Genomic DNA, 26,329 nt, shown 5'->3' with positions numbered 1-26,329 from the left:
ATTATACCAATTGATAAACTAATTAAAGGTCGATTCCAAGACAATTTCGAATTCCTGCAATGGTTTAAAAAATTCTTCGATGCCAATTACGATGGTCGTGACTATGATGCCAGTGGTGCAAGAGACGGTGCGCCAATGGGTTTTGGTTCAGGATCTGCACCTAAAAATAATCTCGGTGCTAGCTCAAATCCTACACCTTCATTTAGAAAACCGATGGCTGCGCCATCACACACACAAGGAGCAAGTCGCCCAGCTGTTACGCGGCCGAGTATGTTTCATAATATCATCAATCACATTTTTCTTTTAAGTTTTTTAATTCTTTTTCAAACAAAAGTAATGTTGATATTTTGTTTTGCATGTTTTTTCTACATACATATATCACTCAGATTTAGTGCTTGTCATTTTGATTGAAGCTAAATGCAATTTGATAGTAATTTAATTGAAGTTTATGAAGCTTAAAGTTGGAAAAAATATTCATCAACATAATTTATGGCCAAGTGAAAGTTCAAGGTCACAATTTGCACGAATTAGACTTTGAAATAAAAAAAATAACATCGGTCAAAAAAAATGTGGTCTGTATTTTTGACCGAGCCTACCTATCTTTATTTATTTTGACGCGCTGTATTCGAATCAGAAATCAGTTTTGCCTGTGTACACCCTCAAAGTTTTAAGTCAATTGCAAAAAAGCTACAAACTAGCGATTTCTTGCAAATTACTCAAAATTATGAGGTTTCTAGTAAAGTGCGCAATACCACAAAAAAAAAAAGAAAAACAATTTTTTGATGTTTCTATTAATGCAGTTATGTTTATGACCATTAAACCAAGTAATTCATATCAAAAACGTAAGACATAAATTAACCCCTTGTAGCCCCATGTGACATTTCTGTTACAAACCGAAAAAGATCGCACAAAAGCTGCTCAAACTATATTTTTTTCTTTTAAAGCTTCTAACGTAATCTTTAAGTATTGCTTTATCGAAATAGTACGCCATATTTCTAATAAATGGCACCAATAGTTTTTAATTGGTAGTTAATGTTTTTACTCCCTAAATATCGAAATAACTAAGTAAATATTGAATTTATTGAATTTTAAAAAAATACGTGTTTTATTGTAGGCAAACCCCTGTCGATTGACATTATTACTTTCGTCAGGTGTGTTTCCGAGTACTTGCAGAATGTGAAAATCGACGTGATGGCCCAGAAATGGATTCATCTAGCACGGCTGGTGACCTGTCTTGAGAAAAGACAAAGACAAAATCTACCCTTCCAGAGACACTCAGTAGCCTGAAAGCTGCTCTAGTCTGGGTGTGGGAAAATTTAGATGACACGATCATAAAATATCCATATTCGGGGCTTATCCAAAGCCCATGCGAATAACTGCTTCATTAGATGAAGCAATAATTAAGGAAAACAAATATAGAATGTTAATAGCTGCGTTCTTTTGGGCACATTTATCCAATGCTTAGTACTTAAAGCTACTTTGATCTACTTTTACTGTATTGAAAAAATAGTTCAAAGTATTTTTAAGTACTAAGCAGTAGATACATTTTCCCAAAAGAACGCAGCTAATTTATGAGAGATTTGCTCTTTTCTTTAATTTATGTCTTACGTCTAAAATCTTAACTTGTATGAATTACTTGGTTTTGTGGTGATAACTTATAAAAGAAACTACATTCGAAAAATTTCGAATATTGCAAAATAAAAAAATAATTGACACTGTGCCAACTTCATTGAATAACTGTAGAATCAAAATAAAATAACTGTAGAATATTTAAAAGTCCGCAACATCAGAAAGTTTAGGTTGTCCGACTTTTTTTAAAATTATTATTTATGTTTTCACAATAAGCCAATATTGATAGATGTATTTGCAGTGCTGTATTAAATTTGATTTTAAGAACTCTGCTGACCGATTTTTAAATGACGTTTTTTGTATGGAACAAACGTCATTTTAGGACGTAAAAGCCTGATAAATATTTAAAAGGGCTTTATGGCCATGGGTGTCTTAAATTTAAGTATGTAATTTTAGTTTTGTGTTAGATGGGACTGATTTGATTTTTTTTTTGTAAATATTAAAACATAAAGTAAAAACATAGTAAGTACAGAATTTTAGATGTTGAACAGGGCTGGTACTCCCCAAATATCCGTCATCATATTCATCTATATATCCTTAATAATCTAATATCTAACTATAGAACCTCAAAAAATTGCACCATTAATAAAAGTAGTTAAACAAAATTTATTTGCACTTAGTAAAATACTAGCTAGAAATGCACGAATAACGTTTCCTATTCTTACAAAATATTAAAGTTTAACAACGTTTACATTTTTGTATTTTGGGATGAAATCTATAAAAAATGGATCTGAAAAAAAATGTGTAAACAAACAATTGGAAACTATCAACATCAATTTTTGTACGATAATCTTATTTTAAAATTTTTATTTTACCAATTTCAAAGGAAAATCGTGCTTTACGTCGAAATAATGTTAAAACAATGTTGATTGCTGTGAAAAGCCAAATTTAAATCTGTATTTGAGAAAAAGAAAGAAAATGATATTTTTTTAAAAATATTATAATAATTATTTCATTGAAACAATTTTAATTTTAAATTAAATTTTATTAGCAGTTGTGTCCAAGGTCCCACCACGTGCACCAGTAAGCAGCTCTCGGGGTATATCACAACCAACTTCTTATGGTGTAGCTAAGAAGGCTGCAGAGCCAGTGAACCAAGTATCAAACCAACAAATTGAGGAACTATCAAATCAGGTGAGAACAGTTTTTTTTATCTTGTCAATTACATTCTTTATTCTTTTTTTGTTTTATTATTTTCAATTTAAGATGATGGATCTGAGACTGAATATGGAAGGCCTTGAAAAGGAAAGAGATTTCTACTTTAGCAAACTGAGAGACATTGAAATTCTGTAAGTTTTTTTTTCCTCTTAATTATACCAACTTTATTCTAATGAATATTTAATTTATATAGATGTCAAGATGCTGATGAGGGAGAACCCCATCCTTTAGTGCAAAAGATCCTAGATATTTTGTATGCAACAGAGGTAAATTAAAAAAAAATAAAATAATTACATAAATGCTTAAAGCTAATGCAAATTTAAACAAGCATTAGTTTAAAGCATTTTTTTATAAATGCATATTAATTTTTCATTTCATTCAAAAATTTTATATGTGCTTTGAGAGTGAAAAATGTTTGTAGTTGAAACAAAAAAAAAACATACTTCTATAAAAAATGTATAAACTAGTATTAGAAACTAGCTTACACGTAATGGCGATAACAGATTGAATGAAATTTTTTTGGCTCGTTTATTACATATTTTTTTTTGTTTTGTTTCTCTTGTTTTACAAAGTTGTATATATTTTTTGTATCTTTTTCTCTTACCATTAATCCATTTGTTTTGAAGTTTCGTAAACTGGTCGGCCGTTATGTACCGACTATGAGATCAAACAGACGATGTCGTTGGTGTATGTATTATTTGAGATTAGATTGATTCACTTGGCCAAGTTAACATCACTTTGTTTTTTAAGTACAAACTAAAATTGAAGAACAAAACTAAAATAGTATAAACTGTGTTCTTAATCAATATGCAAACAAATATTAAACTTCACGTTTTTCGTTCCATTAAATTCAACTTATGATTAAAATAACATTTTATAATAATAAGGTTTCGAAAAATTATTTTGATGCACAGTAAATGTTTAGGTATCCCTTCACTTTGACGATGTTTTCTTTTTCTTACTTCTTTTAAATTTGTTTTGGAAAAAAGGGAAACATTTTTTATTTTATTTTAAACAAATAATGAAAACTTAAAACTGTAGTGGACCAAGTCAATTTACTTTTTTTTTTAAATCTAGTGCCAAACACTGAGCAAGCTGCAGGTAAAAAATGTTGTTTCGCTTCAAAAAGCTATTCACACCTATTACGTACATCGTTTGTAATAAAACGACTTACTATATGCTCGATAACTTGTGTTAAAATACAAATTTGACTTCTCTTTTCTTCTCTCTTTACTAAAATCTCAGTTTTGGTTTCCAGAACGAGTCGTTTTAATGACATTTTATTACAAACGACAGTTGATCGGCTACAATTTAAGCTTTTAACAATTAAAGTAATACCCAGAAAAACAGACCACCCAGACAAAACTCCGAATTAACCTTGAATTTCTTTGTTAACATTTATTCTAAGAACATACTTCAACGTTTTACTGCTAATTCCTCGGAGATAAAGAAATCATACAAAAAAAAAACGTAATGAACGTCTACGTCTAATTAACTCAAGAAAGGTAGAAGTTAAATGCGATGGACAGCTAAGAAAATTAAAGTACACATCTGTTCGTCGGCGAATTTTCTTTTGATTTTTTAAGATTTATTTGGTATGTATTTCAATAGATAACAGAATAGACCAATATGAAAATGTTTTAATGATAATAATTTATTTATTCGTTTTAACATTTCTGATAAGAATTCTTAGCATATTCCTGAAACAAAATTTTGAGTTTTTGCCATTAATTCTATTGCGATTTTGTTTCCAATTTTAGTGTGTATCTTTGTTTTTTTTTTTTTTTTTTTTTGTAGGGTTATTAGAATTTAGTATGTATTGATTCCTTTCCTGTAGTTAATTATTTAGGGGGCTCTTATTTTGTTTTCAGAAGTCAAGTTCGACGCCTCCTTTTTTTGGCTCGAAATAAGGACATAATTGTACATGGGAGTAACCATAAAAAGGCCGCCTAGACTAAGTAAAAAAAATCTCATTGAAACATGAAGAGTAAAAAAATCTAATTATTTCGAACCAATTAAAGAGGGGCGTACCTTCATTTATTTCTTTTCGCTTAGGGGCAGTCCGAAGTACACATTTTACTCGTAGCTGTTAATATCCCAATGTTAAGATGTTCATATTTGTCTGACATCAAATTTACTAACAAATTTACAGCCAACCTTAGGTTAAGGGGTTTGATTTTTGCTTTGTGATAATTTATAATTCAGACAGACTGATGACTTACAGAAGAATGAATATTTTCAAAAAATTTTCGCCGATTCTAGAAGGAAAGTTGTTTTTTTCAAAACTTGTTTTTTTTGTGTTTTTTTGTCCGAAAATATAAAATATACTTAGGCTTAGGGAAAATTTGTTAACGAGTTTTTACAAGTAGCATATGCAATTGCCCTCATTCAGGGGCTTTAATGTACTACTACTATAAAATTAGGCCCTTGAAGATGTTTTGAACAGTATATTCATATTCAACGTTTTCTTGATAACCAATCAAGAATCAACTTAATAATTTTAACTGTAAAATATATACATAGCCATCAAATGAAACATTGGTTTACCAAAATAACATCAAACCAAAAAAAAAATTTAAAAGAAATAATAATTCTTTTATATAAATGAATTTCACTTTCAAATATTTTGTATATATTTATATCCAAACCACTTAAGACAGCACGCCATTTTCCAAATTCTTTCAAAAACTCTGGCTAATTTATTTATTTATTTTTGCATCTAATTAAGGCGTTATGGTTTCCTAAGTGGAGGATAAATAGTTAAATTTTCTTCTTCACAAAATAATTTTTTATAAATTGCACACATTGAAAATATATTTCACTTTCGATGCGTCGAATTTTTTTTAAAACGTAGTTCCAATTTTTCGCACTTTTTCTCATAGAATGGGGGCGACGCCGCACAGACTGTTCAATCTAATTTTGATCTGATGTCAATTTAAGAAAAAAAAGATATTAACAAAACAGAAAAAAAATAAAAGAGAGAGGACTATATTTATTTATGGGAGCAACAACACTGACAACCTACTACTGATCTGCTTTTGACGTCTTAATTTGACGCCTGCGAATGTTTTGCACATAATATTTAACTTTTTAATACTTTTTTTTGGAATAATTTTAATTTCTTATTAAAAAAAAATTAATTTACCTTTTGAATGAATGCATTTTTATTTAATCTACACGAAGTGGTACAATGAAGTAAAAATGGATTAACATATAACGCAGGTAGAAAATATTAATTTTTTTTTCTTTTTGCTTATTTTTTTTTTCTATCTTTTTTGATGATTGCATGTTCTTTTCTCAGTTTTTAAGTCAAATCATATTTCTTATTTCTTATATAATATTCTTTATATCATACAAATAAATTGCGAAACTATTTTTCGAGCGCTTTATTTTGGGGGTGATGGATGTTTTATTTAAAGAAAATTTTAGGTACTTCACAAAGTATTATTCACTCTATTCTGCACTTTTATAATTAAAGAAATTTGATTAATTTTAAATTAATGTAAATATTTTATAATCAATAAAATTAAATGATGAACAAATTTCAATAGACAGACAGTGTAAATTTTTTTTAGGTTTTACTAAACTTTGATATTTAGAACTAATAACTTATTTAATTTTAATACTTAACCCTGCTCAACACCCAAATGAGATAATGCAACCGACAAAGTAATTGAGAAAAAAAAATTCAAGCTGATTTTCCCTCTAGTACCAATTAAACAATTTTAAAAGTATAATCATAGTTTTATAATTAAATTAGGATTGAAATTGTAAATTGTATATTTTCCAAAATGAACAATGAGCATGTGATCCCGATTTTGTTTTATATAGGAAAATTAAAAACCTCCATAATCGTATACCTTTTGCATTTTTCAAATTTAAATTTACTACACAAACAAAAAATTAATAATAACAATTATTTTTACGGCTTCTTATTAAAGACTGCTGCTGTAAGCCATTTTTAAGTTTTATGACCAGTTAAAAAAAACTGTTGGATAAGGCAAGATATTCGTTTAAATTATGTTCGATTACACAGGTCGACAAAAATCAAAATATTTTTTGTGCTTGGTTTTAATTTGCACTTTTTGGGTTCATGGTAAACCAAAACAATAGATAATCACCCTTTCCTCTCCTAAGATTTGCTTTTGTAGTGTTGGAAGCAAAAATACAATTTTCATACCCTGTGAGCCTAACTCCAGTTTTATGAGCTTATAGTGCAAGAACCGTGCATTGTACGAAAAAACTGTGAAGCTATAAAATGTAGATAATTTAAAGTTTTACATTTTTGCTACAGCACTTTATTCGACTTAAATCATTAGAAAAAAGTTATGATGAATAAAAGCCTTTTTTGGTCTGAAAATCCCCGTTTTGTTGAGTTAAAACTGAAATATTTTGTATCTAACTTCAACTTTGGAAACTTTTATACTTTTTTAAAACTGCAATGCCGGGACATATTTTAAAAATAATAAACCAGAGTCACCCTATACAAAAACTGTTCGTTTTGTTATTTTAAAATAAAAGTAAGAAATTGAGTTTTTATGAAACTTGGAACTGTTAATTAATTTGAAGAAAAATGGCGTATGAAATAAAAAATATTTTTATTAATTAATTGTTTCTTATTGTTAGGCAATGTTTAAGTGAAAGAATCGTAAAAAAAAAAATCAATTATGAGCAGAGGAACCAAAATACTTTTGCAAAGTAGGGATTTTTCGAAATTTCACAAGAACTGCATATTTAATCGAAAACCTCAAGGATTTGGGATGAACAAGTAACCAATTTCTGAAAGATCTAAAGTTGGCCTATCAGCACATTTCGTTTGGTGCATTACTTTTTAGACACCCTGCATATGCAACAAAATCATAAAAATACTATGCAAACAAATAAATTTAATTTTTCAATAAATAAAGAATTTCAATATTAACTAGTTTGCCTACTGTTTGGATACAGTTATTTTTGTAAGCAATAATTTTTGTATAATAAAAATACCATCGGAGTGAGTTACTTTTACCATAAATATTGAAAATAGAAGGTATCATATAATGCCTCAAGCTCCCATCTGACAAAAATTCGAATAAAACGAAAATTTCGATTTAATTTTTCTTTTTTCTTCTTAAATTTCCTGATTTTTTTTATTTTTTCTGAATATGAATATGAAAAAAGCATTAAAATGAAGAAAACAAAACAAAAATCAGCCAAATCGGTTAAGACGTCCTCGAGTTTTTGCCAAAATTACGCACGACAATTTTTGTAAAAGACAGATTTACTTGAATACTGGAAATTGGTCTGCTGACTTCAAAAGCAAATTTAAAAAAAAAAATAAAAAATGTTTTCCAGATGAGAATCAATATATCTATCATAATTTCATAGTCACAACCCAAGCACAAATTTCGTGTTGACCTGTGTTATAGAGGGTCCAATTCTGTAACTCGATTATCGTCAGATTATAACGTTTAGAGCCGTTTGCTGGATCGAAACTTAAGCATTTATGTTCAACATAAATCCTTATGTGACAGTTTACGCTGAGCAAAAAGTAGAGAATAAGGGTTTATATTTAACATAAATTATTTAAGTTTCGATTCAGCAAATGGCCCTTAAGCATATAAATATTATAATTATGAAAACAAAACTACAGATGTACTGACTAAAAAAAAAAATATAAGCCGTGCTTTATTGGTAACTCAGTACTTACCTCAGTAAAATTTTGGACGATAAACAACAAAAAACGATTGCGAACATTTTTGTAATTTCTGACTCTTCAACAACAGAGGATTACTAATAATAAATAAAAGTAATTGTTTGTTGTTGTTTACAGTTTAATAAAATGTTAACTGAGCTAAGTTCTGAGTTACCAATTAAACACGGCTATAAATAATCATTTAGTATTAATAAATATATGAGACGTTTATAAGGAGAAAATCAGGCACGAAATATTACATTACATCAAAAGCATTACCTTTGCATATAAAACGATAATCACGGAAAACGACTCGTTATTGTTGAGGAGCAACTGCGCAAAACGATAATGCATAGTTTGAGGTAAAACTAATTCGTCTTTTTTATACGACTGATATTTCGCTTAGTGCAAAAGCATTACATTATTAAATTTGTTATCGACATGAAACTCCATTAGACATTACCATAGGGGTTTTTCTTTTTTAGTTAGTATATTATTAAGCTTTCAGGTTGCTCAGTGAGCTCGTTGTTCAGCCTTTGAACACAATTTTAAGGCTATCGGCCCTAGCGAGGTATCCGTCGGAGCGGAAATTTGTCCGATTTCATACGAATTGGAGAGTTTCTACCTGTCGGAGGTACACCTCGAAGCGAAATTATTAGCGATTCGCTGTCCTAAAAATGGCATTTAAACATTGTTTTATTGCATACTTTAGGGTGCTTAATGAAGTACTAATTGCGTTTATCAAGAGAAAAATAAAATAATTGTATTAACCAATAAGAAACTATGTTTTTTTTGGAATATAAAACGAAGATGGAAGAAAGGAAGAGAAGAAAATAATGTGAATATAATATTTTATTGCACAAAAATTGTGTTTTTTTTTTTTTTTTTACAAATTCGGCCCTAGCGAGGTAATCCGTCGGAGCGGAAATTCTCCGATTTCATACGAAATATGCTTCGAGGTGTGTTTCCGAAAGGTAAAAACTGTCCGATTAGTATGAAATCGGCCAATTAACTCGGGACTATATAGCTATCGTCCAATAATCGTCCAAGCACAATCGTTTTTATGATGATAATCGAGTTGCTAGAGGGGACTGCATTCCATATCGTCGGTGAAACCAGAAAAGTGTGTAACTCCATTTTAGCAAATTTTATAGGAGAGCAAAAAACAAAATCGTTTTGAAGGCATTTGTATGAGTTCTCATTTTCTTATTTGCTAATACAATAAAAACTATGAACTTTAAGGGGATTCTGAGTTTAAGGAACGGTAGATATTAGGTTGGTCTAACAGATGGCATTCAAATCTAATTTTCAGAAAATTTGGAGTTACACACTTTTCTGGTTTCACCGACGATATGTATTGCGAGTTTTGTGTATTGTATTGGAAATATGACAATTCCTTCTACCATCATCGCATTGGTCCTTTCCTTTGGTTGTTTTGAAAAACTGAAAAATGATTGCTTTGTGAATGTACATATTTAGATTAAAACAGGTACATATGTAGATGGTAGGACCTCATTTCGATTAACTAGGTGCAACTTGTTTCATTAATTGGTTAGTTATAGAAATTTGCTATCAAAACGGTCACTATCGAACATGTTGAACAATTTATTATTCGAATAGAACAAAAATAGGTATAGATACAAAATGTTGTCTATAATAATAAAACCGATTGTTTTATATAATAATTGGCCATGAAAAATTTTACCTGCTAGATTAGCTTAAATTATGCTTTGCGATTGTAAAATAATTTTGTTAAAATGTAGCACAGTTGTACAAGTTTATTTTGTTTGGTAAGTTATCTATTTTTTTGATTTTGGATTTTGGAATACAATTAATTTGCATTTTAAGTTCATTTACCAAAAAAATTAAAGCTTATTATTGGCTGCATACAATAAACTCAGACAAACGAAGAACAAAACTCAGCAAACATTTATATGTACTAACGTGCAATCATAAACCAGCATTTCTGTTTAAAGGGCACATTATACGGGCTTTAAAAAAAAATCGGCCATACATTTTCACTTCTCAATAAATACGTTTAACTCTACTTGCTAACAAAAAAACATGTTTAAGTTTTTTATATTCTTCCAACAATAAAACTAACAAAAATTAAAAATTTTGACTTCAAGAACATTAAAAAAAAAAAAAAAAATACGTCACCAAAAAAATTTAACTTAGTTCATAACAACCAAAAATGGATGAATTTAAAATTCAAAACTTTTATGTATTCCCCACAGGATGGCTTTGCTCCACCAGATGAAATACCACCCGAGGATGAGGAATATTAAACAAAATAAGAAAAAATAAAACAAAAGACAAAATTCAATTTAAAAAAAGAAAAAAAAAAAAAAAAAAAACAACTCTCCTGCATAGAAACATGACATGACAAAGGATTGTTACTATACAAATAATAATGATAAAAAAAAAAAATAAGTGAAATAACTGATATAAATACCTAAAAAAAAATTATAAATAGAAAATAGAAAAAAAAACCTTATTCCAAATTGATATCTAATACAAAAAAAAAAAATAAGAAAAAAAAAACATCCTAACCCCTTCTGGCAGAAGTAGCAGCAGCGGCATACGGCGGCAGTGTTACGAATTAGCAGTTCAGTAGGCTTTAACATAAAGTAACTACACACGAAGCTCCACCATCACAATCACACACAGTAACAACACCTAATTATATAATATCACTTTGAAAAAACAATTATTTGTAAAAAGCAAAAACAAAAAAAAAAAAAATTAAAAATAATTTTTAGTTTTGTCTTGTTTCTTTGTTGTGTTACTAAAAAATTGAATTGATGTATTCAAAAATTGAATTATTGTTTTTTTTTTATTATTATTTTTTAAAACTCCACTGTTTTCTATATAAATTTTATGCTAAACTTTAGTTTTTTTCTCCTGCCTCGTTAATTAAATTACATACTATACAAAATATACTCTCAGATTGTTAAGTTCATGTAATCATCTCTTTGAAATTTGTTGTTGTTAAATTAATGCATTGCAACGAATCGCGCCCCTTATAACCCCACAGTCATATTGTAAAGAAATGTGAAATAGAAGTATAATAATTTTCTTCAAGAAAAGTTAATTTGAAATTAAAATTGTTTATTTTTTTTTCTTGTTCTTTTTAGTCAAACTTAAATTTTTACTTACAAACTTCTATATAGTATATATAAATGATTTTAAAAAGATTTAAATTATAAATGCAAGCAAAATTATTTGAGTAATTCACATTTAATATTATTTAATTTTTTCTTTTAATTTTGCATACTGCAGCAATTGATTTTGTTTTGTTCTTTATTTTTTTTTTTTAATTAGTCAAGTTGAGGTGAAGCATATAATCAACCCAGGTATTAGAGATAAACGAGATTATAAAGATTAAAAACAAAGAAAAAGAAAAAAAAACTAAAACAACAAGTCCTTTTTTTGTAGTATGTACTATTTTTATATTTATAATGAGATAATTGAAATGCTATTATCTAGGAATAGTGTATTAATTATTTTATATTATATACTTTATTTTATTATTTTTAAAAAAATTTCAATTTTTTTTTTCACCACATCTATCTCTAGAGCTTATTTTGTGAAAACAAACAACTAAACTACTAAACAAAAAAAAAAAACATATAAAAAAAAAACCAAAACAAATAAAATGCATTTTGTTTATTTTATATTTTATTGTTTTATTTGCTGCAAAAGTTTTTTATACTTAAAACAAGAAAAAAACAATGCTAAATGTGTTTAATGAATATATGACATTTAGGCGAGGTAGGATTGCGAATCAAAATAAATTATGTAAAAAAAAAAATAAATATCATCGTTACATACTATTCCGTTTACGTACTGTATTTTTATTATGCCCTTTTTTATAAAATATGAAATATTTGGACTCATGGGAAGCATTTATGAAAAGTAGAAGAAGACAATTCTGAACTGGACGCAAAAATTTTAATGCCGTTTGGTAACAATTTTTTCTGTCAGTGGAACAAGAAAAATTGTAACTAAAATAAGTGGAATAATTTGTTGCATATTGTGAGTTTCACGTGAAAAAGATTTCATCCGAAAAAATTGAATTTCACTTTTCACCTACTGTGAGTTCCGGGCGAAAAGTTTTTCACGTTCGGACATCTCCCTTTACTTTCAACTTTTTTTTTAGGTATTCAACAGCTCTTCTCTCACTTAAATTTTGGTGCCGAACGAGAAACTAGTTTAGCGGAAAATTTAAATTCCCTTTAGGCGAAACTCATGATAGCTTCTCAAAATCCGGGCGAACAAAAATATTCCGGGCGGAAGACATTCCACGTGAAACTCACAATAGGGCTGATTTTGTTTTTAATTTTAATTGAATGAAATATAGCAAACATTTGTTCTGATTGAAAAAATGTTCATCGAAAACGCGATAGTTGTATAGTTAAAACATGGATACAGTACTTGCTATAGTCATGTTTAGGCCTATTGTGGTTTCACTTGGAAAATTTTTCATCTGAATTATTATTTTCGTTCGACTAGAATTTTAAAAAGATATTGGAGTTTTTAACGAATAATCATGCATATTACCGAAGACGCAGAAAAAAAGGGAATTTTTCGAACGTGAAATTCAACTTTTTCGGGGTAATTTATTTATTCGGCGGAAAAAAGTTCCCATAAAATTGGCTGAATACGGGGGTGACATTCTGTATCGCATAAGCGAACAAACGTTTGTTCGCTTATAGGATACAGAATGTCACCCCGGAATTAGCTGTAATTTAATTAGAATATTGAAAGGATTTGGAAGGAATTCCATAATTGAGGCGAGTCAAAACTGAAATACCGATTTATAAACGATCTACTTAGTATTCTTTAATGAAGCCACATTTTAGCGGAAAATGATAATTCCAATCGGATGAGACTGCAACAGCTCTAAAAATTTCGGGCGGACACAATTCAAAAAAGTAATTCGGATGAAATGTTTTCCACATTAAACTTACAATAAAACTGAGTTTCAACTTTTCTTCCTTTTATTCGGCGCTCACGATGTCGAGGGAATCAACTCACAACTTTTCCAGATCATTATAAATAACTCCTCTTCAGTAAACTAAACTTATTTTAGTATCTTAAATCGTGTATAGTTTTATCTTCTTATCTTTGATTTGTAACGAGTCCTGAAAAATAAACTACCACGGAATGCATCGTAGTGAGGAACGGATTCTGATCGCAGATTAAATTTTAGTTCCCCTACGAAAATCTTTCTTAAGGACGAATTATAGAACGAATAATCACTCCTAATACGTAAGTCGTCTGTACTAAAACGACACAAAAACGACTCGATCTGAACGACAAAATTGAAGCTTGAGGAAAATCATTTTAGTGTCATAGGGAAGAAGGGAGAAGAGCGGAGGGAACTGCGAATTTAAATTTGTTATTTCACAAAAATTGGCGCTCCTGGAACAAGTCGTTTCCTTGTCGTTTTAGTACAAATGACTTACGTAATAGAGGTGAATAGTTTTCGTTGTTTTTTTTTTTAATAAATACAAATATGTAATGTACATTCAAATTTCATCATAACGTTTTCGTAAAGTTCGCCATTGCAACCGTATTCTTAGGGTAATTTACTTCATGCAAATACTATCTACAAGCCCTTCTTCAAAGTGTCGTTTTTAGTGAAATTTAGAATTTTAAAATCAGCCCTAGATTATTATTTCGAGAATTTTGCTTTTAAATACATCGATTCAAATCAATCTATACTTCTGTTTTTAATTTGTTGTATTTTTTCAATTTTTTTTAATGTCCAGTGTATGAAAAGTGTATACAAACTGTGAACGCTTAAATATTAATAAATTTTTAGTTTGTGTAGTTATGTATATGAAATTGCATTTAATGATTTTATTTTGATTCTTTTTGTCATTATTGTGTTCGTATTAACGTCATAATCTTCTTTAGTTTAATTAACATATAATTTCCAATACATGATAAAAATATAATACATATAAAAATAAGAAACCACGCCTTTTTACTTATTTTTTGTTTTAGATATAACATGGATATCTTATTCTCATCGTTGGAAGTTACAAATTGATTTATTAATAAGTTTAAAAATAAAAATAAAAGACTTGAATTATTTAAACTTTACTTAAGATATAGGATTATAATATCTAGGTATTTATTATAGGTACTGAAACCATATGACTCTACTGTCGCTACCTTTACATAAACTTAAATATTTTGTTAGTAATAATTTTGCTTTTAATTTATTATAACAGAATGGTTTTAGATTCAAAGTTCAGTCAGTAAAAAAAATTAAAACAGAGTCCAAAATAAAAAAAAAAAAATTATTGGGACTTACTTCACCTTTTTTCCAGTACAAAAGAATTGGGATACATTCTTTGGAACATTTTAAATCTTATGCCACAGCTATATTTTACTTTACTTTGCATAATTCTCACAAAAAAAAGCAAATCATAAAAAAAATTCTAGTTTGAATTTTTAACGGTGACTTGACATTCAAAAATTCATCGGCCTTATCACGAATTCCATTCGTATCGGAAATTTTTGACGATTACCGAAAAAACAATCACAGAATTCGTTCGTAATGGAAAGTTTTATACAAATCGACACTACGATCGGATTTTGTAATTTTTTTTTTCGTGAATCGTACCAAATTTCAGATACGAATTGAATTCGTGATAAGGTTGATTAAAGATTCATCCTTCCCATTTATTCCACGTTTAACTGCGCGTGTAGTATAGTTAACACAAAACTGTGAAAATTCACATTTGAAAAAAGTATTTTTGTCATTTTCAAAAAATATGGACTGCATTTGTAGTGAAAGCATAAAGGCAAAATTAGAAACTTTAGGTACTAAAATGTTGGTCAAGTTAAACTCGTTTTTCGTCTTAAAAAATTTCGGTTCAGAAAATGTCGTTGACTAAATATTTAGTCCCTAATTTTCCTGAAAATCCCTTTTGCTGTTTTCTGCTGCCTAAAGGGAAAATTACATTACTAATCTATAAATTACTTTAAATTGCTGCTCTTTTTATTTAACAACACAACTTTAATAATAAAAATAGTAATTGATTGATTGTTATAAGACTCAACTAATTAAAAAAAAATACATATATGTGTGGGTAAAATACATTTCTTGGATTGCATCGTTAACCAACATTTTTCATTAATTTGTTGCCTTAAATTGCATACATTCATATATTTTTTAGTATTTTCACAACCAATATCCAGACTATAAAGTGCTTTATATTTTTATATATCATTAATAAACAAAATCTTGATACACTGTTTATTTTTTTTTTTGAACTTCTATAATCGAAAGTTTATATAATACACTTTTTTATATAACATCGAATAAAGGAAAACAAACAAAAAAAAACTATTTTTACGTTTATTACAAAAAAAAAAAAACAAGAATTAGTTTATAAAAAAAGTGTATAATCTTATTTGTATATATACTACCTACAAACACAATATATTAAAAAAGATATTATTAGTGTAAAATAATAAATAAAGGAAATTAACATGATGTAGTCAGTCATAGGTATAAGATATTTTTATTTCCAAAATTTCGTTGGAACAAAAACAAAAAAAATAAACGCTATATAAAATTATTTTATCTAATAAATTTACTGTCGTATTTTATTAGAACGCGAAATGAAAATTAAAATTTATTATATACACATGTACTTAAAAAAAATATTAAAATAAAAAATATATATATATATCGTTGCTTGGATTACTAAATGCTTTGAAGTTATTGATCTAAAATTTAGAAAGTTCGTTCTGTACATCTTTTATAATATATTGGGACTCCAAGGACTCGTAATTTTAATGAGTTAGATTAATGTTATTTCTCCTTCTTACAAATTGAATTTCTAAGAGACTTAAAACTTATCCAGCCTTATCCGATATTCCTCTTTTATCGAAAAAAGCAATCACAGAAAATTTTCATAAAAATTTTCATTTTGATACAATTTTGTGACTTCGTTTCTTCGTAGAAAATTTCATAGTTATAAAAAAAGTATCCAAGTTCTTCTATGTTGAAATCAAGTCACTTACCAAATGAACTGAAATATAAAAGTGTTCCAAGTTCTAAGATTTGGTTTTAAATTTTTTACCATTTAGATTTTGATTGTTAACTGATAAGGCCAATTTTTCTTAATTACTAATGGATTAATGTTCTTTGAAAATTTGTCAAGTACTTAAACAATTAAAATTCATCTTATTACAATTTAAAACCAAATCTACGAACTTGGAATACCTACTTTTATATTTTAGTGCTTTTTGTGCATGATTTGATCTCATCATAGAACAACTTGGCTACTTTTTTAAAAGTTTTGAGATTTCACTTCTTTTTGGGAGGTATTGCTGTAGAATATCATTTAGTTCTTCCACGCTTCTTTTATTTTAGTAAATTAAGAGTCGTTGATATTTCCTGTGCTTATTACGGCACTTGTGTGATTGCTTTAAATACCTAAAGGTTTTCCATATACTTCATACCTCAAAGGGACTGTACCATATGGCCCCTGGGTAGAAAAGATCTTAGCTCTACAATTTCACCAAGTTACAAGATTCTTTGATAAACAGAAGTGCAAAAACGTCTTCTGGGGAAAACATTTCAAAGTTGAAAATGTTTTTTTTTTTTGTATTACATCCAGCTCTACCGTTTTATTAAATTTTAAGATTCTACCTACGATGATCAGAAGTATATTTGGCAGTTACCCCCTAAATGGAAAGTCTTAAATTTTCGATTTTTTTCTTTTGTATGGATTTCAAAACTTGAGCGACACACTTCCTCATCTTCACTATTGCAGCTTGCAGGTAAGTTATTTATAAAAATCGAAAATATACGTTTTTTGTTTTTACACAAAAAAGTAAATAATCTGGGTGTGTATTCCAATTTAATCAAAATCGTTAGAGCGGTTTTGAAGAAAATTTGGAAAGAGATATTAGAAAAATATACAAAAACAGGTCAAATTGGCTAAGTGATTTGTGATAGTTGATAGTCAAATCGTCCCGTTTCTTCTTGAACCTCGTAAGTACATTTTTGTAAAAGATTTTATTTTCTGTCAAACATATTGCTTTAAAACTTACAGAAAGGTACAAAGGTTTTATTGCAAAATCAAACTCAATCAATATGTCTCAATCATAACCTGATTTCCCTTTGTTCAATTCATATTTTTAATTTTGAGAAAAAGGTATATTTATTTTATGCACTGAACAAAATTTGCTTTGTAGATACGTGGTTCAGGCAGAAACGGACGAAATTGCACTTTTTTATAAATGATTTAAAGCCCACAAAGCAAAAACAAATAATAGTAACAAAATCACAAATCAAATTAGCCGAATACCTCAGGTCTTGGAAATTACTTAAAAATGATGTCTACCAAATTTCAAGTAATCAATCACCATTAGCATAGGCGCTTTTAGCTTGATGTACAAACGGACGCACACAGACCGATTGTATTACTTCTCCATGATCGAATAATGTTGGTTTTAATTTAAACTTGATTTTTGCATATGTAACCCTATAGAGCAACTAAAAACACAAAAAAGCAATCCAGAAACCTCATTTTAGATATTTTGAATCACCATATACATGTATACATTGGGCACGTTCAAACACCTATCGGATAGGCTATCTGAGATACCCGTATCTGGAATATCTTTTTGAACAAAGAGGTATCCAGATAGCTTGCCCAAGCAGCTACTAAAAAAATATGTAAATATTGAGAAGAGGAAACTTTTTCTTTTGAGCAAATTACATTTTTTTTATTGTTGAATAGTACTTGCACAATCGCTTTGACTTTATTTCTTGCAATTTTTTTTTATTTTGAAGCTGAATAATCGCCCGAAAAGTAATCAAAATAAAAAAAAAGCCAAATGTATATCAGCTGATCACTCGGATACCTGAGGTATACCAGAAATTCTGGGATACCTTCAGATTATTTTTTGACAGAAAATGGTTCGTTTCCTTGCTAATTTTTAACATTGTTTACAACAACAAAAAGCTATCCGATAGCTTTATGTTAGCTCTTTGAACGTGCCCATTCTTTGACGAAATTTGACTAGCTTACCAACAAGTGAATTTTACATTTATCATTTTCCAATTCTTTTGTTGAAGCTTTACTTATAGGCCAATAATTTAAGACATCATAGATGGCAAGAAATTTCATAGAACAGTTTTTTTTTTAAATGTTATTACGATAGATACCAGTGGCGTAGTTTAAAACCAAGTTTGTAGTTAAAAAAAAAATAATGCTAACGTGCGGCGCGAAAAACCGTGAAATTTTCAGAAAAAGCAATTAAAGTTAAAATTTGGTATAATTTGAGCCAAACACGTAATACGAAACGAGCGGCAAGTTTACCATACGATACTGGAGTAAAACGATAGCCATGATTATGTAAAATGGAAAACTCGTAAGACAAAACGAAACCGAAAAAAATATTTTTTTGAAGCTCACACATTCTAACTGGAGACGCGACAATATTATGAAAGCTGAAATGAAAATCAAATGGAAGCTGTAAAGATTAAAGAGTATCGTTAAAACAAAATGATTATCGTAATACGTAATCGCATTTGAACGATAAATCGTTTTACAAAATAAGGCCCCAGTTCTTTTATGTGTTCTTGAAATAAATCATTCCAAAAGTTAGACATTTTTTTCACAAAGTAGATAAGGTAAAAAGCATACAGTCATAAGTCATAAAATTGGTGTCAAATCAAATTCGAGCTACTAACCTAATAATATAAAGAATCAGTCTGCAGCAATTTTGTGACAAAAACCGATTTTTTGTCAAAGGAGGCTGACCTATTAAGTAAAAAATATTGTTAAAGATTTTTGAATGAAAATACATAATTGAATTTATTTTTCGATACTTTATAGTATTTTACTAAAAAAAAAAGATACAACTTTATTTAAATGGATTAACAAGGGTAATGAATGATAAGATTATCCTTTTTTATTTAACTGCCGATTGAATATGAGGTTGCTTGTGAGTTCCATCACAAAATGGTCTATGTTTAGTTTGCTTGCAATTGCAAAGCCAATAGTCACCTGTCTTTTCTACTTTAAATCGAATTGGCCTAAAAAAAGAGTATAAATTCCAGTGAAGTTTAACTTTTTTTATCAAATTTCTTCAAGGACTATTTACCTTAATTTGATTTTCAAATAAACATTCTTGTGTGTTCCATCACAAAGGGGTTGACTTTTTGATTTTCCACACAAACACCAACCATAGACCTTATCTGGAATTAAATCAATCAAAAGGTACATAAATAAAACGAGGAATTATGTAAACTTTGGGAGCAAAGTTGCACTTTGATTTCAAAGTTAACTTTTTTTTCGATTCTAGCAAATTGAATTATGAATATAATAAACTAACCTTTATCGAGAGTAATTTTGAATGGTTTTTTGTCGAATATTGTACCATTTTCTTGTTGTTGACTCCCGGTATGGTTACCTTCTAAGACATTTTTGGGAATACCTTTGGTACACAAAAATCTTTGCTGCAAAAGATAGAAGTGTTTATTGAATTAAATGCTTTTAGATTTGTGTGATTTGTTGGTCCTTACTGTGAGTCCAAATGAAGGAGCTATTTTTCTAAGAAGTATTGACATTTTTTGAATCAAAATTCAATAAAATATCAGAAAATTTACACCAAAAAGTTGGTAGATTACTGAAATTGTACACATGTACTAGTATGTAGAAAAGCAAAAGCAGAAATGTCAAATTCAACCGACACTTCCCAGCTGATTTGTTTGACAGATGATGACAGGTGCATGCACTTGAAAATATTCAATTCTTGAACCATTTATAGTTTAGTATTTCATACAAAGATGGCGACGAGATCAATTTAAGCGAAACTTAAGGGCGAGTGTGAAGAATAAAATCATTTTTTCTTGCGTATGCGAGCAAATTGAAAATTGAAGATAAAAAAGATAGAGAAGTAGAGGGGGGAACATAAAGATAATGATAAAGATAATGATAAAGATAAAGATAAAGATAAAGATAAAGATAAAGATAAAGATAAAGATAAAGATAAAGATAAAGATAAAGATAAAGATAAAGATAAAGATAAAGATAAAGATAAAGATAAAGATAAAGATAAAGATAAAGATAAAGATAAAGATAAAGATAAAGATAAAGATAAAGATAAAGATAAAGATAAAGATAAAGATAAAGATAAAGATAAAGATAAAGATAAAGATAAAGATAAAGATAAAGATAAAGATAAAGATAAAGATAAAGATAAAGATAAAGATAAAGATAAAGATAAAGATAAAGATAAAGATAAAGATAAAGATAAAGATAAAGATAAAGATAAAGATAAAGATAAAGATAAAGATAAAGATAAAGATAAAGATAAAGATAAAGATAAAGATAAAGATAAAGATAAAGATAAAGATAAAGATAAAGATAAAGATAAAGATAAAGATAAAGATAAAGATAAAGATAAAGATAAAGATAAAGATAAAGATAAAGATAAAGATAAAGATAAAGATAAAGATAAAGATAAAGATAAAGATAAAGATAAAGATAAAGATAAAGATAAAGATAAAGATAAAGATAAAGTAAAAGCCGTGTTTTATTGGTACTCAGTATTTTACTGATTTAAATTGTATGCTGTAAACAACAACAAGCGATAAAATTTATTAACTTTTAATAATCTTTTATTGTTGAAGGTTAAAAAATGTATAAGTTTAGAAAAATAATTTCTCTGAAACCAACAAATAAAAAAAAATTTTGTATACCTATCCTTAGTAATCATTTGTTGTTGTTAACCGTGCAAAATTTTACTGAGTTGCCAAACTCTGCTAAAGATACAAAAACCGATAAGTGCGTTTGTAACACTTTAATATTAGCCCCGTTGTTCCTTTGAAGGTGGCAGATTATTCAAGACTTGGTGATCTAGTAGGTACTTTTTTCTCTCTTTGGTTGGATGAGATGGGAATTGCATCGATTTCCGAAACGTCGACGCGACGTTCAGGTGTAGAGTTTAGTTCAAACAAAAAATCGCTTCAGTAGCAGACTGTAGCTTGAAGAATTGAGTGACAGACGTTTATGTTCACAGGACAGAACAGGAAATACAATAAATGATTTTTTTATTCTGAGGAAGGACCATTTAAAAGGTTATAATTTTAATTATGATAGCAACATAATACCTACATTCAAGCAATTCTATATATTCATTATTTTTGTTATCGAGAACACCTTAGTTTATTGTGAATCAGAATCTGGGAAAATAAAAATGAAAAACAAATTAACAAAATAACACGTTAAGTTGTCATGGAAACATTTTGGTTTATAAGTTGTTACTTCACTACAAGGATCATTAATTCAGATTTTCAGCCAGAACATAAAGTTTTCAAAAACAAGCTGACTCCTAGGAGTTTTTGGGTGGATTTCCGTATATAATTAGATTTAATTTAATTACTAAAATGCAACCACCATCTGGTTGGGACAAGTCAAGTCCATGGGCCGCATATCACATACAGTTGGACATATTCCATTTGTGCCAATTGCCCGTATCAAAAAGTTTAATCACCAAAAAATTCTATACACAAAAGTCCACTCTGATGCCGATTCTCAGAACCCCATAACAGAACCGTATACCCATTTGTGGTAATCTATTGTTTTAAATTAATTTCATTACCTGACCGCAAAAGCATCCAAATCCCCAGAATGTTTCTCTTTTACTAATTGTCCTCCATCATACCAGAAAGAGAAAGATGGAGATCCAAAACAGAGAGGGAATTTAACCTTAAACCATACCATTTGCGAATTATACACAAAATGACTGATTGATTGCAGGACTTAAGGAGCGAGAATCCTTGGTCCTGGGATATAAAAATGTATACAATTCGCATGATAAGGACCTGAGAGAGACTATGAAACCCATAGAATATAGTGCTGCTTAGTGTTTTGTGTGTTGGAAAGAAAAATGGCCAAAACTAGTTCACAGCTGCGAGAGCTATTTGTTACCTTTACATACAAAATACGGGCTTATAACAACTGAACTGTTAGGTCGTTGTTAGTGTTACCATAGAAGAATTCTGTGTTCTAACTGAACTAGAGGACATCATAGTGTACGACAGTGTTTCGTGTAAATAAAATTAATGTTTTAATTAATAAAATAAATCTTTTTATTCAGAAGGAATGAGAGGTTCGAAATACTGGTCATGCATGGAAATTACTAATAAAGGTGATGTAAAACAATGTTACAAAGTACAATAAGTTTTGATTTGCTTGCAATTTGTGGATCAAGGCTTCTAAAATGCCTATCAGAAGTGAATATTGAAGAAAGTTCAAATATATCCATTTTATTTATGCCGCAACTTTTTGGTGAATGGTGAAATTCTAACATTTCAAAGTAAGGAAACCTTAAAACTGAAACTTTTTGAATTTGATGCTTGAAACGTTTATCAGGAGGTTGAACATTAAGAAGGACATAATGCCAAAAAGACTAGACTGTGTACTTTCAGTAATATGAATTATTAAATTTTAAGAATTATGTCAATCTATCCTCTTTTAAAAAAATGTTTACAGTTGGTGAGATTTTCTCATATTTTTTGAACATTTTGTTTTCTGGTGAAATTTTTATTTAAATTCTTTTAGAGTCGAAAAAAGATATGAGAATATTTTCTTTTGAAATAAATACGCAATATTCAATGAATTTGATCTGTATTTACTGGTTTTCTTTCTTAAATGGATTTTTATCAGCAATGAATAATGGTAGGTATTTTTACATATTGAAAAATTCTTGCAGTTGAAAACCGGCAAACAAAAGTTTCACTTTTTTGAAAAACAATTTTCTTCAAATGGAGACGTATTGCCGAGTATACTTGCTTATATTTTAGAGAAGGCACTCAACAATATCGTGATAGTTTTAGTTGGTAAAAATAAGTAGGCACCTACATTTGTGGAGTGCACTGTTATGTGAAGACTGTATACCGATTTGTAGTTGGGAATATCAATAAATACTTTGCTTTGGTTTAGATTGGCCGGGTTCAACGCAACATCTAAACTTAAGTTCAGATTTTTTTTTGACGTTGAACGCAAAAAATCATCTGAATTTCAGTTGACATTAACGAAGAATCTCCTTTTTTTCTTTACTTGCATTGACTTTAAAAAAAGAACATTTATTTTTCTAGGATAATAAAAATAGTTCAAGTGATTGTAAAAAAAGAGTTATTTATAAATTTTTTCAGTGACATTCCTTTGGTATTTGTAAAAATTATTTTGTTGGATTCATAAAATCCCTTTCTGCTATCCACTTTAGTATGTTCAATTTTGCTTTGGTTCCCAACCCCATTAAATTTTTTTATTTCATCATTTAGTTTCTTTATTCCATTTCTGTACATAAACAAAATTATATTAATTACATATGCATTGTAATATCATATGAACAAATAACAACAACACAGCAACAATAATGCCCAAGCACAAAAGAAATATAAACAAATCCATTTATGACTTGTATTAAAATCACAAAGTTCAATTTTGGTGTGTAGCACATTTGGTACGTTTACCAACTTCACCAACACAAACACACCCATCTGACTTTTCAGATAAAAAATTCCACCTGAAAATCGTAACTAAATGTCAAAAAACGTAACTAAATGCCACCTAACTTTTTATGACATCTGACCAGAGCCTCTGAAAATTCAGATCTTAAAGCTGAAACACAATCACGCTTTGCCAGACGCGTCATCGCGTTACGTTGAGAAATCCTCAAAGCGCGCTTCTGTCACTTTGACAGCTGATTGAAACATAAAATCTGCTGTCAAATAAAAAAAAAACACAGTCACTTACAAAATTATTGGGCCAAGGGTTTATCTTGATTTAAATGTGGAAAAATGAAGAAGGATATTATTGTGTTTAAAAAATACATAGAAATTTGTTTATTCTTTAATCCTATAGTTGTAAAAACAAAACCAATCAAAATAAATTGTTTTTTTTTTAAACAGAACAAACAATAAAACTCAGTCTACAACATCATTAAATTATTGTTGTTTTTAAACGTAAATTGTTTTAATTTAAAATATCTCGATGTCGTTTTTTTGTGCAAAATCTATATAGAGAAACAAAAAAACACACCTAGTTTTCTAATAATTTATTTTTTTTTATTCACATTTGGCCCAATAATTATGTGGGTGACTGTAAATATGTCTGATAGATGTCAGAAAGCGAGCAAAAGTTCAGTCTGGTTGAACTTTTGCTCGCTTCCTTACGTTTCCTTACGTTTGTCAAAAAAAACGTACGTAGAAAAAGCGTCATTGTGTGAGGTTACACAGATTTCGTATGGTTGAACTTTTGGCAGTTGTCAAAATCGACGGCAAAGCGTGATTGTGTTTCTGCTTTTTAGTTCAGGTGGCTTGCGTTGAACGCGGGGATTGACAAAATAAGATCACTTTAATTTAAAAATACAGAATTTTGTTATAACCAAATTGTTCTTAAATATTGTGATGAGCCTTTTAGCTTAGATTTTGCTCGCCGGATTCTTTGATACAAATAAATGTAAGCGCGTATAAGCTTTAATGCACAAGTTTTTACTTAATATGTAGGTACACTATAATATTTTACAATTATTTATTCTGGCAATTGTTTCTGGAAGCTGAAAATTTTGATTATGAAAAGTTTTCTCTAACGCTTAATACAGAACGCTTGACTCCTCGGTAAATTCACAAATTTCCCGAGTAGAGCAAATATTCCAATGATTGCAATTTCTACAAAAATTAACCATACTGTAAGGTAACTTACATTGTTCAAGTTCAGTAGAAATTTAAATTTTGTTTTATTGTACCTAATTATAATTTAAAATACCAGAAATAAGGTGTTAAACAAATAATTTTCTCTCCGTGACTGTTTTGCTATTATCAGACCTAAAATTTGCTGCTCGACTATAAGAATAATATCTGAACTAAGAATCACGGCGATTATATAATAAATATTATGATATTTCAATTGTTGCTAACAAACGCAAAATTCAAACTGAATTCAAAATTAAAAAAAAAATACGTATTCGCCCGAGTGTACACACTAAAATTCATATAGCTTTATTTTGAAGTTTGAGGTGTAGTATACATATTGACAGCCTTGGTTAGGTTGCTTCATAAACGCAATAATATCAAAATAAATTAATTCTTTTTGTGAGATGTTGAATAAAACAGAATGGTGGTACTTGTTCTATGGGAGATAACAAAAATAAATAAACTAATTTGAAAGTTATGTAAAAATCATTTCTACCAATTTTATAGAAAATTATTCTCACATTTTGAGGTCTGCATCGTGCTTGATTGGGTAGTTGTTGAGTGTCTTGAATCATAGGTATTGGCTCCAGTACACGGAAAAAGATTGCTTTCTGAAACGAGAGTTGCTTCTCGACGCCATATGCGTCTAATTAGAGAGACAGCTAATATGCGGTATAAGATGCAGATATCTTAAGCCTTAGTTAAATGCGATAGTTTGGGTCGGCATAATTTCACCAACAGTGTTCCTGATACTTTACTCCAAAAAGACAATTTGAAGCGCTTGAGAAGCTAGGTGAACAGGCCAGATTCCGGACTAAAGAACGTCACACCTCACACATCACCATCATACAGTGATACGCACCCACAGAGCTCGCTATTGACGAAGAGAAGAATGTCTTTTACAGTAGGATAAATGCCACCTACAAAGAAGATACATAGCAAAGAAACAAGATTAAAAATAAGGATAATTGAAAACTAAGGTCGGCATAGGAAAGCTATAAAGTCTTGTAAATTAGCTTCATTCTTATAATTTTTATTCCTATTAAGTAACAATTTCAAAACACTCGCATCTATGCAAAAGAATATAACGGACAACAAAGTCAAAATCCTTTAATGTTTCAACT

The 26,329-nt window shown here is 29.0% G+C and overlaps 2 protein-coding genes across 11 annotated transcripts in view; one reads left to right on the top strand and one right to left on the bottom strand.

The window, feature by feature from the left end:
- LOC129914135 (microtubule-associated protein RP/EB family member 1) overlaps positions 1-26,329 on the top strand; it is an 84,081-nt gene that overhangs the window by 16,018 nt on the left and 41,734 nt on the right. For 4 of the 10 annotated variants that reach the window (XM_055993273.1, XM_055993281.1, XM_055993292.1 and 1 more), the window contains exons 4-8: positions 1-268; positions 2,621-2,763; positions 2,836-2,918; positions 2,981-3,053; positions 5,670-5,940. In XM_055993273.1, coding sequence (XP_055849248.1) covers positions 1-268; positions 2,621-2,763; positions 2,836-2,918; positions 2,981-3,053; positions 5,670-5,726 — 624 coding nt within the window. In that variant the 3' untranslated portion in view covers positions 5,727-5,940. Of the gene's footprint in view, positions 269-2,620; positions 2,764-2,835; positions 2,919-2,980; positions 3,054-5,669; positions 5,941-10,698; positions 11,284-26,329 lie in introns of those variants that run through there. The other 6 variants (XM_055993221.1, XM_055993266.1, XM_055993246.1 and 3 more) reach the window with 6 other exon arrangements.
- On the bottom strand, positions 19,356-20,161 carry LOC129914180 (CDGSH iron-sulfur domain-containing protein 3, mitochondrial). Its single transcript, XM_055993306.1, has 4 exons — positions 20,028-20,161; positions 19,838-19,961; positions 19,607-19,700; positions 19,356-19,538 (listed from the first exon to the last, which is right to left on the bottom strand). Exons 1-4 carry the CDS (start codon positions 20,070-20,072, stop codon positions 19,415-19,417), a joined length of 387 nt encoding a protein of 128 aa, XP_055849281.1. The 5' UTR covers positions 20,073-20,161; the 3' UTR covers positions 19,356-19,414.

This window comes from Episyrphus balteatus, chromosome 1 (assembly GCF_945859705.1).
Source record: "Episyrphus balteatus chromosome 1, idEpiBalt1.1, whole genome shotgun sequence".
Lineage (NCBI taxonomy): Eukaryota > Metazoa > Arthropoda > Insecta > Diptera > Syrphidae > Episyrphus > Episyrphus balteatus.
Note: the sequence above shows the minus strand (reverse complement) of the source record. Positions and strands in the feature narration are given on the sequence as shown.